At 62.3% G+C, this 11,770-nt stretch overlaps 1 protein-coding gene across 1 annotated transcript; it reads left to right on the forward strand.

Annotated features, from left to right (window-relative positions):
- Window positions 1-933: 933 nt before the first annotated feature.
- On the forward strand, window positions 934-11,003 carry ERFE (erythroferrone). Its single transcript, XM_072961950.1, has 8 exons — window positions 934-1,176; window positions 3,500-3,658; window positions 4,878-4,980; window positions 6,172-6,428; window positions 6,514-6,622; window positions 6,719-6,809; window positions 7,557-7,635; window positions 8,879-11,003. The coding sequence occupies exons 1-8, from the start codon at window positions 1,012-1,014 to the stop codon at window positions 8,975-8,977; spliced, it is 1,062 nt and encodes a 353-aa protein (XP_072818051.1). The 5' UTR covers window positions 934-1,011; the 3' UTR covers window positions 8,978-11,003.
- Window positions 11,004-11,770: the final 767 nt, after the last annotated feature.

Raw genomic sequence — 11,770 nt, forward strand, 5'->3', positions numbered from 1 at the left:
CAGCCCAGGGCAGGGTGAGGGGGCCCGGCTTTTTTTAGGGTGGAGCCTGGAGCTCAGGTCTGGTCCACCTGTCCCCAAGGAGTGCCCTGCGCTGATCTCGGTGGTCTGCGAGTAATCTGGCCCCTGGTCAGATCTGCCCCCGACACCACACCAGGTCGAGCTAGGGCTCAATCCTCCTAGTCTGGGCCTCGGTGCGCCCACTCCAGTGCAAGGCAGCTGCCCCTGGTTGTAGATTTGCGCTGTGAGCGCTGCCCTGCCGAGGTTGCGCAGGTGCGCCCTGGTTGGGGGAAAGCCGCGCGTCCCGGAGCTCCGGACGCCTTAGCCACGGCGGGAAGGCTGCCCCGGAAGAGAGGGGTCGCCGCCTGACAAAGGGGTGCCAAGGAGGAACACTGACGGTCTTCCCGCTCTGACGTGCTCAACCTAGCACGCAGGGCGCGGCCAGGAGAATGGGGAGGAGGCGTCTCGAGGTCCCCGCCGAAGATGCGTGGGAAACGGGAAGGGATGCCCCCGGGCCAGAAGGGGCGTCCTGGCTTCCCGAGAAGCAGAAGCGCAGGATAGGATGCAGAGAGGGGCCGGGAGCCAAGAGTTGGAGCGGAAATGCGCTCGACAGGAGAGGGCGGTGAGGCCACCGCTAGCGCGTGCTCCCGGAGCCTCCTGCCTCCTCTGTATCCCCTTCCTCACACCCCCTTCCCGATCCTGCTCCCCCGCTTTCCTAACCTGTGCCCCGCCCAGCATCCCTTGCAGTGCCCCCTTCCCTCTCCGCACACAACCCCAGTGCAGCGGCTGCCCTCCCCGCACCCCGCACCGCCTGCTGCAGCGCAGCACCCTCTTCCCTCCCCGCACCCTCCCCCCTCGCTCCCCGCTGCAGCGCGCGCGGGAGCCGGGAGGGGGCGCCGGCCGGGGACGCGCGCTCTCCGGACCCGGCGGGGGATTCAAGCGCGTTATAAGGCGCCGAGCCGGAGAGCGAGTCCCAGACGGCGCTCTCGGACATCAGAGGGACCCGCCGCCCGCATGGCCCCCGTCTGCTGCCCGGCTAAAGCCCTGATGCTCATGTTCGCCGGCCTGCTGGCCGTCGGCCTCGGCTCCCCGGAGCCCGACGCACCCTCGGGGAACCGCGCCCGGGAGGAGCCGCCGCCCGAGAACGAGCTGCCCGCGGGGTCGGCCGCCCGCCCGCTGGTAAGACGCCGCCCGACTTGGGCCCGGGCCCCAGCGCCCAGCGCCCTCCGGGCCTCAGTTCCCCGACCCGGAGCCCACAGCTCCCTGAGTTCCAGGGCGCAGCGAGGGCGGAGGGCGCTTGTCTAGGGGGCGATGGGATATGCAGTGTCGCAAGCTGGGACCTGGGCAGACTTGGGTTTCCTCCTTGGTAAAGTGGGCACAAAACCGCTTAGCTTGGGGGCAAGATCCAGGAGGTCTGGACGCCGCCCCACTGCACAGCCAGGCGTTGTACGGGCCAGCCTTGGCCTTGCCTTTCTGAGTAGTTCTTTGGTGTTAAAGCAAAGTTCTACCAGACCAGGCAGAATGCCTTTTCTTTGGGGACTCCTAAATTGGGAAGTAAGTTCAACCACCCCACCCCACTCCACCCCTGCCTCCAATCTATTTGGTGCAATTCTTTCTGAAAACCAAAAACTGCCTTCCTGTGGGGGGCGGGAGGTGCAGGGCCCCCAGTGATGTATGATTTCTGGCCGTGGATGGTGATATATAGCTCTGCCCTGCTCCGTCCTTCTCAGTGCTCCAGAAAAGGGTGGTCAGGTTGGGGGAGGCCAGGGGACTGGGGCCCTCAGAGGAGCCCTCAGTGTGGGTGGACCCCTTCAGACAGGGAGATTAGGGCTGCCAGGGAAGGTGCTTCCCATTTCTTTTATTCTGAAGATGCCAGTGTGCAGGGCAGAGGGCCTGGCCTCACTGGAGCCTCAGGCCTGCATCTCTGCTCTCCGCATCACACTGGAACCACGATGGCCCCACTGCAAGATGCCTGCTCTGAGGTCAGGCACTGGTGGCAGCCAGCCCTCTGGGCTCCCTGGGAGGGGCCTCTCCGAAGCTCTGTTCCCATCACCTCAGCCACTTCCCAGGGCAGCAAACCCTACCCAGACAGCCAACCACGTCCCCAGGGTGGGGGTGGGGGCACAGTTGTCACATGTTGGACTGTGGTGGCCAGGAAGCAGACGGGGCTCTAGGAGACCCTCTTGGGAGACCCTCTTTGGAGTCCAAGGCGGCCCCAGAGGCTACCTGGATCCTTTCTAAGAGCCGCTGGAGACCTCAGTCGGCCAGGGTAGTTGTCAGACACCCACCCACACTACTGTGGCCATCTCCCAGCCTGCCAGACCCACGTGGTTCCACCGGTTTCTGTTCCGCAAACCATACTGGGGTCCGAGTCCATCCGTAGGCTACTGGTCCAGCAGGGAGGGTCAGCTAAGGCACTCCATCCAGCCCATGTAGAATCCTCTTGCCTCATGTTTCCACTGATGGCAACGTGAGGCTGTGAAGTGGGATCACAGGTCCTGGTGTCTGTGGAGAGGAACCAGTGGGGCGGAGCCTCACAGGGTCTACCACCTGGGGGCTGTCGGGGAGCCTTGGGTACTCTGAGACCTCTCCGTCCAGCTAGGTTCCTCCGTCACAGAAGCCCTCATCCTCCACACAACAGCACACCGGCTTCCTATGGCAGGCCCCAGATTCCTGCAGAGTGGCTAGGAGACCACTGGGCCTGTCTCTGACAAAAGGGCCTGGCCGGCGCCAGGATCCCAGGGTCCTTCCATCAGCCACTGGAGTCAGCACCCATGACCTCATCTAAGTCCTCTTGAGCCAGTCTGCTTCCCAGCTGGCAGCCTTGCCTGGAGCCCAGACTGTTCGAGGCCCACTGCTCAGAGGGCCAAAGGCCTCGCCCTGGAAGGCACCTCCTGGAATTTTCTCGGTATTGGGACTGGTCAGAATGCAGCGCGCAGGGGAATGGATATTTCTGGAACCATCACTGTCTTGGCTTGAAGTTCTGAGGAAGATGAGTGGTGTCGCACCCTGTACAGGGGTCTTGAGTCATGATATCTCAGTGCTGGACCCCCCCCCCCGATCCCCTTAACAGCCCAGGATGTAAGCCTCAGCAGCTCTGAGGGCTGAAATTGGCCTCCCTGGAACTTTGGGCCGTGGGGGTCGGTCAGAGGGTCTGCTGGTAGCTGGGGGTCCCATGGGTGCCAGTGGTCTGATCCTCTGACTCCCAGGAAGGTGCATTCACTGCAGCTCGAGGGGAGGGAGGCTGGAAGAGGCCGGTGGCCCAGCAGTGCCGATTCCCTCCTGCTCTGAAGCTCTGCACCCAGTCTTCCTCCACCCACGTCCAGGGTCCTCCTCTCCCACAAAGGCCAGGCCGCAGAGGGTGGCCTGTTCCCCAGGAGTCGTCCTCTGCGCGCCAGGAGGAAGGGCTTGGGGGCCGGGGCTGTGCTGCCTTGGAGGCCACTGCTGTTGACAATGTCAGAGCCCTCCTGCGAAGTGTTGTTTGCTCTGCGGTTCGCACCAGGAAGGCAAACCGACCTGCTGGCCGGCTGTGTTCCAGGAGCCCAGCATCCAGAGAGCGCACAGCATCGACCCCCGAGATGCCTGGATGCTCTTTGTTAGGCAGAGTGACAGGGGCGTCAACAGCAAGAGGGGGAGCAGAGGCAAGGCCAGGAAGTTGAAGGTGAGCACAACCGCGGGCAGTGCGTGCACGCGTCCTGGGGGAGCACACCTGTGGGCCTCCACTTGCCGGTCTTTCCCCAAAAGCCCCATCTGCCACCGTTGCCCCACTGGACACCCTGAGCATTTCCAGCAAGCACAGACCCTCGCCCTCAGGTCAGAGAGCACAGGTGTCAAGCCGGGGCCCGGGTGACCCTGAGTTTGGGGGCTGTTCCAACCATTTGCCCTGTGGCCCTAGAATGTCAGCCAGTCCCATTTGCTCCCCCCCTCCCCTTTCTCTGCCCTCTGCATCCTGGTATAGGAGGCCCGGGCTGGCTTGGTAGGGCAGTCAGGGATCAAGCTGGAGGGGCCTTCAGGTGGGCTGGAGGGATACAGTCTGGTTCCTAGACGCTGGGGGTCACCTGGGCCCTGGCAGCTGCTGATTCCCAATCTCAGTCAGCCTGGACAGTGACCTGGCTCCTGGTCCTGATGGCTGACTCTTGTCTTGAGCCCCAAAGAAGGCCGTGTTCCCCAGGGTGGGGAGCTCTGGTCAGGGCTGGGCTACCTGCATTGAGTTCAGGCCTCACCCTGCCCAGATCTGACCCAGTGATGGAGTGCCAGGCTCTGAGCCTGAGCAACTGGGCTACTGGGCTGTCACCATGGCCTGACCCATCACCCTCGTCCCTCTGAGCCACCTGGCCCCGCCCCCAGCTGAGTTGATGCTCCCCCATTCTCCCTGCAGGGGACTTCCTTGTTTCTATGTTGGGTCCCAGCCCAGCCTCACAGGGACTCCTTGAGGACCCCAGGACCCAGTGCTGGGCCAGGCACAGGGAGAATTTGCCCACTGGTACACTGCCAGACCTTGAGACTTGAAAGCAGCCTGGAGGGTCCCTCCCTCCTACTTTCCCTCCATCAGGAATCCCAGCCCCAGGGGTGAGCTGCAGCCCTCTGCTTCCCTGCACATGCCCTTTCCAGTCCCTGGCCCTGATCCGAGGGGTCCCAACACCCCAGCCGGCCCTGTGCCTCCAGCACAGCCCAGTCCTGTCTACACCAGGGCCTGGCAGCTTTCACTGTCTTCTCAGGGCATTCTGAGGCCCCAGAGGCTGATCTCCAGCTGGGAGGTCAAAGTGGGAGGTCAAAGTAGGAGCTCCCTGCCTTCCTTAGTGGCAGGCGCTTGCCAAGGGGGTGCCTGCGGGTCCCAGCTGGCCTGTTCAGATGTCCTCACCGTCAAGGTTCTCTTTCAGCTCGGCCTGCCGGGGCCCCCAGGGCCCCCTGGCCCCCAGGGCCCTCCAGGCCCCATCATCCCCCCTGAGGTACTGCTCAAGGAGTTCCAGCTGCTGCTGAAAGGTAGGGGGTGCGCAACCAGGCAGACACACACACCCCTGGTGTGAGCAGGGCTGGGGAGGGTGACCCAGAGGACCCGAGATGGACTAGACCTTGGTCTGTTGACCAGTGTCCAAGGAAGCCCCTGCTCTGCTGCTGGGCTCGGGGGCCGCCTGGCTAGTCTGGGTCAGGGGCTGCGGGTGGGAGGAGTGGGGCGAGGAGGCTTCCCAGAGGACGTGGACTTGGCCACTCAGTGTTCAGTAGGTGCCTGGGGACCACCATCCATCCCCCACCTGGGAGTCAGGTGGGCCTAGGAAAGGCTGAGAAATCCAAACCCTGCCCCCTGAGTGGGGAGGGGTCAGGGCTCCTTCACTTGCAAAGGGCTCCTCTGATCCCTACCGACACCCACCAGGGAGATGGGAGGCTCACCCTGGGTAACAGCCTCCATAACCTCTGCCCCTGCCTCTTCCCCTGCCGAATCTCAGCTGCTGTCTACAGAGCCCCATGGGAGGCACCAGGAGGCTGCCGTCCGGGCACAGGGAGGATAGTGTCTGAGGGCAGCACAGGGTGGAGCCCAGCCTGGCATCCCCAGGTCACTGCCCTGCCCAGGCTGGGGCAGCTGAGCTGAGTGGTAGCACCGCGGGACGGCCCTGCGCTGTGCCCAGCGGCTGAGCAGTTACTAGGGTCAATTTCACTATGAAGAGCTATTGAGAGTCTTTTCCCTCTTGGATTTGATGTACTGTCCATTTAAATAGACCCCCTGCAGCGGCTGAGGAACCTCTGTATTATTTCCAGTATAGCTGCAATAACTACACCCAACTTCCTTCCAGACTCGACCAGGATGGCTTACACTATTGCATTCTCTGATACAGTAGAAGTGTAAACAGAGAAAACACAGCAGCGGGAAAGGGGAGGCGGGGGTAGGATAGAGCGGTGAGGCAGGAGAACAAGGGCCCTGGGTGTGAATCAGCCCTGAGCTCCCCGGTAGCCAAAGCATGAAAGGGAACATGAGCAGCTGCAGGATCTGGAAGCAATTTCCGCAGGCCCTGCAGGCCGACCGGGTCTCGCGCGGATTCTGGATGCGTGCGCCCGGCGCGCGGGCCAGGTGTGACTGGTAATCAGCGCTCAGAAGGGCCGGGCGTGGGGAGTGGGTCCGGGACACGGAAAGGGGCTAGCCGGGCGCTCCCGGCGCGGCCACCGTTCGCTCTGTTCCAGGCGCGGTGCGCAAGCGCGAGTGCGCGGAGCCCGAGGTCTGCGCGCGCAGCCCCACCCGGGTCCCCGCCGCCCCCCGGGAGGAGGAAGAGGAGGAGGCGGCGGCGGCGGCGGGGGGCGCGGGCCTGCTGGCCCTGCTGGCCGCACCCCTAGCCCCTGGCCCGCGGGCGCCGCGCGTCGAGGCCGCCTTCCACTGCCGCCTGCGTCGGGACGCGTCGGTGGAGCGGCGCGCGCTGCATGAGCTCGGCGTCTACTACCTGGTGAGGCCGGGCCGGGCCGGGCCGGGCCGGGCCGGGCGGGGCGGCGCGGCGGGGCTGGGGTGACCGTCCGACCGTCCCGCCGTAGCCCGACACCGAGGGCGCCTTCCGCCGCGGCCCGGGCCTGAACCTGACCAGCGGCCAGTACACGGCGCCCGTCGCCGGCTTCTACGCGCTCACCGCCACGCTGCACGTGGGTGAGGCCCGGCCCGCGGTGGGGGGCGAGGTGTGGGGGCGCCCCGCCGCGCTCGACTCCCGTGGGCCCGTGACCACCACCCGCGCCTCCTCTGCAGCGCTCGCGGAGCAGCCGAGGCGGGGGCCACCACGTCCCCGGGACCGCCTGCGCCTGCTCATCTGCATCCAGTCCCGATGCCAGCACAACGCGTGAGTGGACGTGCTCACTCCCCCGGGGCTTCCCGCGCCTACTGTCAAGTGTTCGTCCCCAACCCTCAGCGCACACTCCCCTATTCCTACCCCGGACATGGCCCTGGCCCTCCCCAGCCTCCCCCTCTGCCCACCCCAACAGGGGACTGACTCCCATTTGGAGACCTGGGGCGCCAGCATCACGTCCTCAGAGACCTTTCCTGGCCAGTCTGTGCGGCCCCTCCCCAGGCACTCACCCGCCCCTCTGGGTGAAATTCATGCGTGTGATCTTGTCCATTTTCCCGTGGCACACTGGTTCCGAAGGCACCCGCTTCCCGCTCTATCCCGGCACAGAGCTGGTGTCCCGCAGGAGTTGCAGAAGAACGAATGAAGTTCAAAACTTTCCACTCTGGTTTGCAAAGCCCTCCATGGAATAGTCTGAACCCAGTCTCACTGCTGCCACCACCCCCACCCCCGCTTTGCTGACCAGCGTTTTGGTTCCCATCAGAGCCAGGACTTGCTATCCCGGGCTTTGGCCCAGGCCTGCCTTTCCTGGCCCTTGTGGCACACCTTCGGCTCTGTGGACTGACCTTTCTGCTCTTGGGGACCCAGTTCAGATGCATCTCCACCAGAAGACCCGGCCAGGATAGCCCTTCCCATGGCACTTTGCTGGGTGTCGGTTCCTGGGGTGATTGTGAGCACGTGGTGGGTGGAGTTGGTGGGTTTGGGGCAAAGGTCTCTGGCCGACCCTCTTTCTGTTGGCCACAGCTCCCTGGAGGCTGTCACAGGGCTGGAGAGCAGCAGTGAGCTCTTCACCGTCTCGGTAAACGGTGTCCTGTACCTGCAGGTGTGTGCGGTGGGCTCAGCCGTGGGGGGGCCTGGGCGGGGAGGGGTGCTGGTGGGTGCTCAGGAGCTCTGGGGGCAGTGCCCTCAGCCTCCAGTCCATTTGCGCTAGTCCGAGGGAACCAGGCCGTGACCTTTCCCCATCCTTCCCCCATCCATGGCTCTGTCCCCAGACTCCTGTCCTCAGCAACCACTCTGTGCCTCAGTCTCTTGTTTTCAGACCTCCCGAGTCCCACTGTGAGGACTGGCGCTCTTGGCTGCAACAGGCCCTTGGGAGGGACCCAGCGGGCAGGGGAGGGGCGGGGTGTTGGCAAGAGGTCAGCTCCATGCCCCAGGGTGACATCACAACCCCCTTGGCCCATTGAGACTGCAGGAAGCAGATGCAGTTATGTCCTACACACAACCGCAAACGACAGTCTCCTTCTGGAACTGTGGGGATTTGGGCAAGTGCTTGAGCAATTGATGAAAGGTGGAATTTCGTTAAAAAAAAAAACTTTAGGTGCAGATGTGTGGAGTAACAGCTCACATGTAAGAGCAGTAACTGGGCCAGGCCTGTTCTCAGCTCTGTACATAGATTACCCACTGAATTCTCACAGCGCTTTGAGGTCGGTTACTATCCCCATTTACAGATAAGGGAACTAAGGCACAGAAGGAGCAAATAATTTGCCCAAGTGCACACAGCAAAGACAGGGTTGGAGGCCAGGCTGTGGCTCCAGGCAGCCCTGGTTGCTGAAAGGCGTTTGAAGGGCTGGTCCCAGGCACTGCTGCGTGAACTCAGATGGCACACGGTGCGCCTGGGGTCTTAAGATGTGAATCCCCAGATTCTGTGTTTCTGGGAACTCCCAGGGGATGTGACCCACTGGTGTCTGGACCCACTTGGAGCAGCCAGGCCAGAGCACTGGCCCCTCGATGGCTCTACCAAATGGGTCAGTGGCCCGGCCTGTGGGGGATGGGGCACCCTCACCCCTGAGTTCAGAACTCGGGCTTTAAGTGCAGCAGAGAGCTGCTTGACTTTGAAGCCCACTCTGGCCCTGAGCAGAGGCTTGCTTCCACACATGAACTCCAGGGAGCCCATCCGCGCAGGGGGGCTAATGGAGCTGGGGAGAAAGTACTGGAGTAGGGGTCAGAGGCACGGGGTGTGAGGGTGGGGCCCCTGGGCAGGGCTGGGTGGGCCTGGGTGTGTGCGCTCATTCGTGGGCGCACCTGCGGGCTGGCAGCATCCGGGCTGACTCTGACCTTCCCTGCAGACGGGGCAGTACACCTCCGTCTTCCTGGACAACGCCAGCGGCTCCTCCCTCACAGTGCGCAGTGGCTCCCACTTCAGCGGTGTCCTCCTCGGCGTGTGACTGGCCCCAGGCCCTTCCTCTCGCCGGGCAAATGGTGCAGGAGTGTGAACAATCTCGGGGCAGTGTCGGAGTGACGGGCCACATGCAGGAGGAAGCCGACTGGAACTGCCCACACCAGCCACTGCAGGCTGCCCGGGGAGGTGACGTACAAACCCGCAGCCCCAGAACTGGAAATGACTTCAGGATTCCAGCTTTCAAAAGGGAAAAGCCCTCCTGGGCTGTCATTCAGGAGATGTTTCAGCGTGCCCAGGAGAACTGGCTCTGCCCCTCCTGGCCCCATTGGGCAACTTGCGCAGGCAGCCTCAGCCTTGTTGCTGTGGCCCCGCCCCACCTTTTCCATCTTAAGTGTTCTCATGGGCTGCCTGCTGGGAGTGCCAGCCTGGAGGGGAGAGGGTGCTCAGCCTGCCCAGGTGCCCTGAGTGGAGGAGGGGCAGCCTGCGCAGGGCTGAAGGCCACCCTGCTCCACGGAGAGCGAGGCGAATGGCCTGACTGGCTTGGGCCGCAGCCTTCCCACTGCTCCCTCATCTCCACCTGGGGCTCCCTGGTCCCCACCTGCCCCTCTCCCAGTCACGCCTTTCGCCTGTCATGGGCCTCAGGGCACTGCTTGGTCTGCAGGACTATCCTTGTGGTCCCTGAGCATAGCAGCCTCAGGCCCTGGAGAGACACTGGATGGGGGCTGATGGGGCTCTGGTGAGATCTGGACCCCGGCATTTCCACGGGAGCTGCAGCCTCCTCTCCTGCGCAGATCCTTGCCTAGACAAAGTTCGTTGTCCCATTCCCCCCGAGGCGCTGGCTCACTGCTAGAACCCACCAACCAGATGGAAGAGCTGGAGCATCCTTGCAGATTAGGGAGGGCCAGGCCCTGCCCACCCATCTGAACAGCAGGGCTTCCCACAGGCAGACAGCTACTTGGGGCCCGGCCGTGGCCTAGCTGGGTCCTCCAGCTCTGGTGTCCTTCAAAGCATCTTCTCCACTTGGGTGGACATGTGGCCCTGAGCTCAGCTGGGTGGAGAGGATGCCAAAAAAAGAGCTGGTCTTGGGGAGGTTGGGTTCTAAGTCTTCCACACTCCTGTAGCAGTGATGGGGGGCATTCTGTTCCTGAGAAGACAAGGGTGTCTGCCTGCGGCACTTTGGGAGTTTCTGCCATTTCCTCCAAGATGCAGGGCCCCCCAGTGCCTGCTGAGGTTACCGCAACCCCTGTCCCTACACACACCAGGCTACGGGAATGTGGTGGCCTGAGGGCCACACTGGTCTTGCAAGGGCGTCTTCAGGCCTGGGGGAGAAGGGGGCATTGGCTGCCATCACCTTCCACCTTAACCTTGGGGCGAGCCGGTGCCTGATGGTCCCCCCAGGAGCCCTAAGCATCCAGCCCCACAGTCGGCATCCGACATCGCCCAGCTGGGGGACCCTGGGCACAGTGCCTTTTGGCAGGCCTGGCACAGTTCTCAGTAGGGCTCCCACCCACCCTACCAGGAAGTGCCAGCTGGCCGGCGCCCTGCCTCCCCAGGCTCTTTGATAAGGGTGGTGTGGCCACACCCTTTTCTGGATTTCACTTTGTATCCAGTGGGCACAGATATTTTAGAGAAGCTATCTTTTACCCTTGAAAAAGCCACAGATCTTTCACTTTCTCAATATAAGTGTGTTATATAGCAATTTATCGAAGTATTTATTGTGTAATATTGCCAGGTGGAATATTTTTATATACACGTATAAAACTGACTTTGTGAATTATTTTATGTGATTATACAAAGTTACAAAAGGCAGACCTTAAAACAGACTCTTAAGTCATTTAGGCCCAGCTAAGGGGGGAGGCATGAACTCTGGGAGAGGGGGCAGGAGGATGGCCGCCAGCCTGTGGGGACCCTCGCCCCACAGAAGGTGGCAGGGGAGGGCCTCGCCAGGGAGCCTGGCGCCAAGCCTCTCCCACCTCTGGGACAGCAGCGCTCGGGGAACTAGGGACACGTGAGTCAGACTGATGCCTGGTTTCCTGTAGTGAGATGTTTACTGAATAAATTGTTCCCCCCAATTCTGAGATGCTGGGGTTCTTTTCTCCAGTGATGCCACGCTGTGTGCATGGTCCCAGGCCTCAGCAGAGATGGCACCTGGCTCTTAACAGCCCGGGAAAGGGTGTGCTGGAAGCGATTCCGACGTACTCGCAGGACACCAGTCCCGCTGACAGCTCGACGCGATAAGGCCGTGCGTGTGGGCCGGGTGGGGCCGCAAACATGACAGAGCAGCTTCAGAAACCGACTTTCAGACTCTTACATCACCCTGAGGCAAGCCTTTACACAGAGAGACCTCACAGCTGCCTTGCCAAGAACCGCCGCGATGCCAGTGGCCTACTTCATACATAAGTAAGGGCTTGGAAAGCATTTTGAAGTTTGTCATTGGGTAGGCTAACCACATTTTTAACATCTTTGACAGAAGAGTCACTGTGGCGATCAGCCTCAGTCCAGCACAGAACCAACCACACACAGCCCTAACCCAGAAGCTGGATTTCAGAGGCCTCAGCGCACAGGAGCCTGACTGTTCAAACCTGGGAAGGGTGCATTTTACACCCAGGGGCTGTGAGACCTAGTAATACCAGCCCTCCGCTGAGTCCCTCAGCCAGATGGCACCTGCCAGTAACAGACGCAGAAATAAGCTGAATTCTGTGGTGCTTCCGGAGAGCCCACTGGACACCCCACTCCAGAGCAGTAACCTTGCCCGTCAGTCTGTCCTCTGGGCTGAGCCTGGACCACGCTACGTCACGTCTTAGAACCTCACTTCTGTGTGGAAACAAAGCAGCCAGAG

The sequence above is a fragment of the Vicugna pacos genome, chromosome 5, assembly GCF_048564905.1.
Source record: "Vicugna pacos chromosome 5, VicPac4, whole genome shotgun sequence".
NCBI classification, from domain to species: Eukaryota; Metazoa; Chordata; class Mammalia; order Artiodactyla; family Camelidae; genus Vicugna; species Vicugna pacos.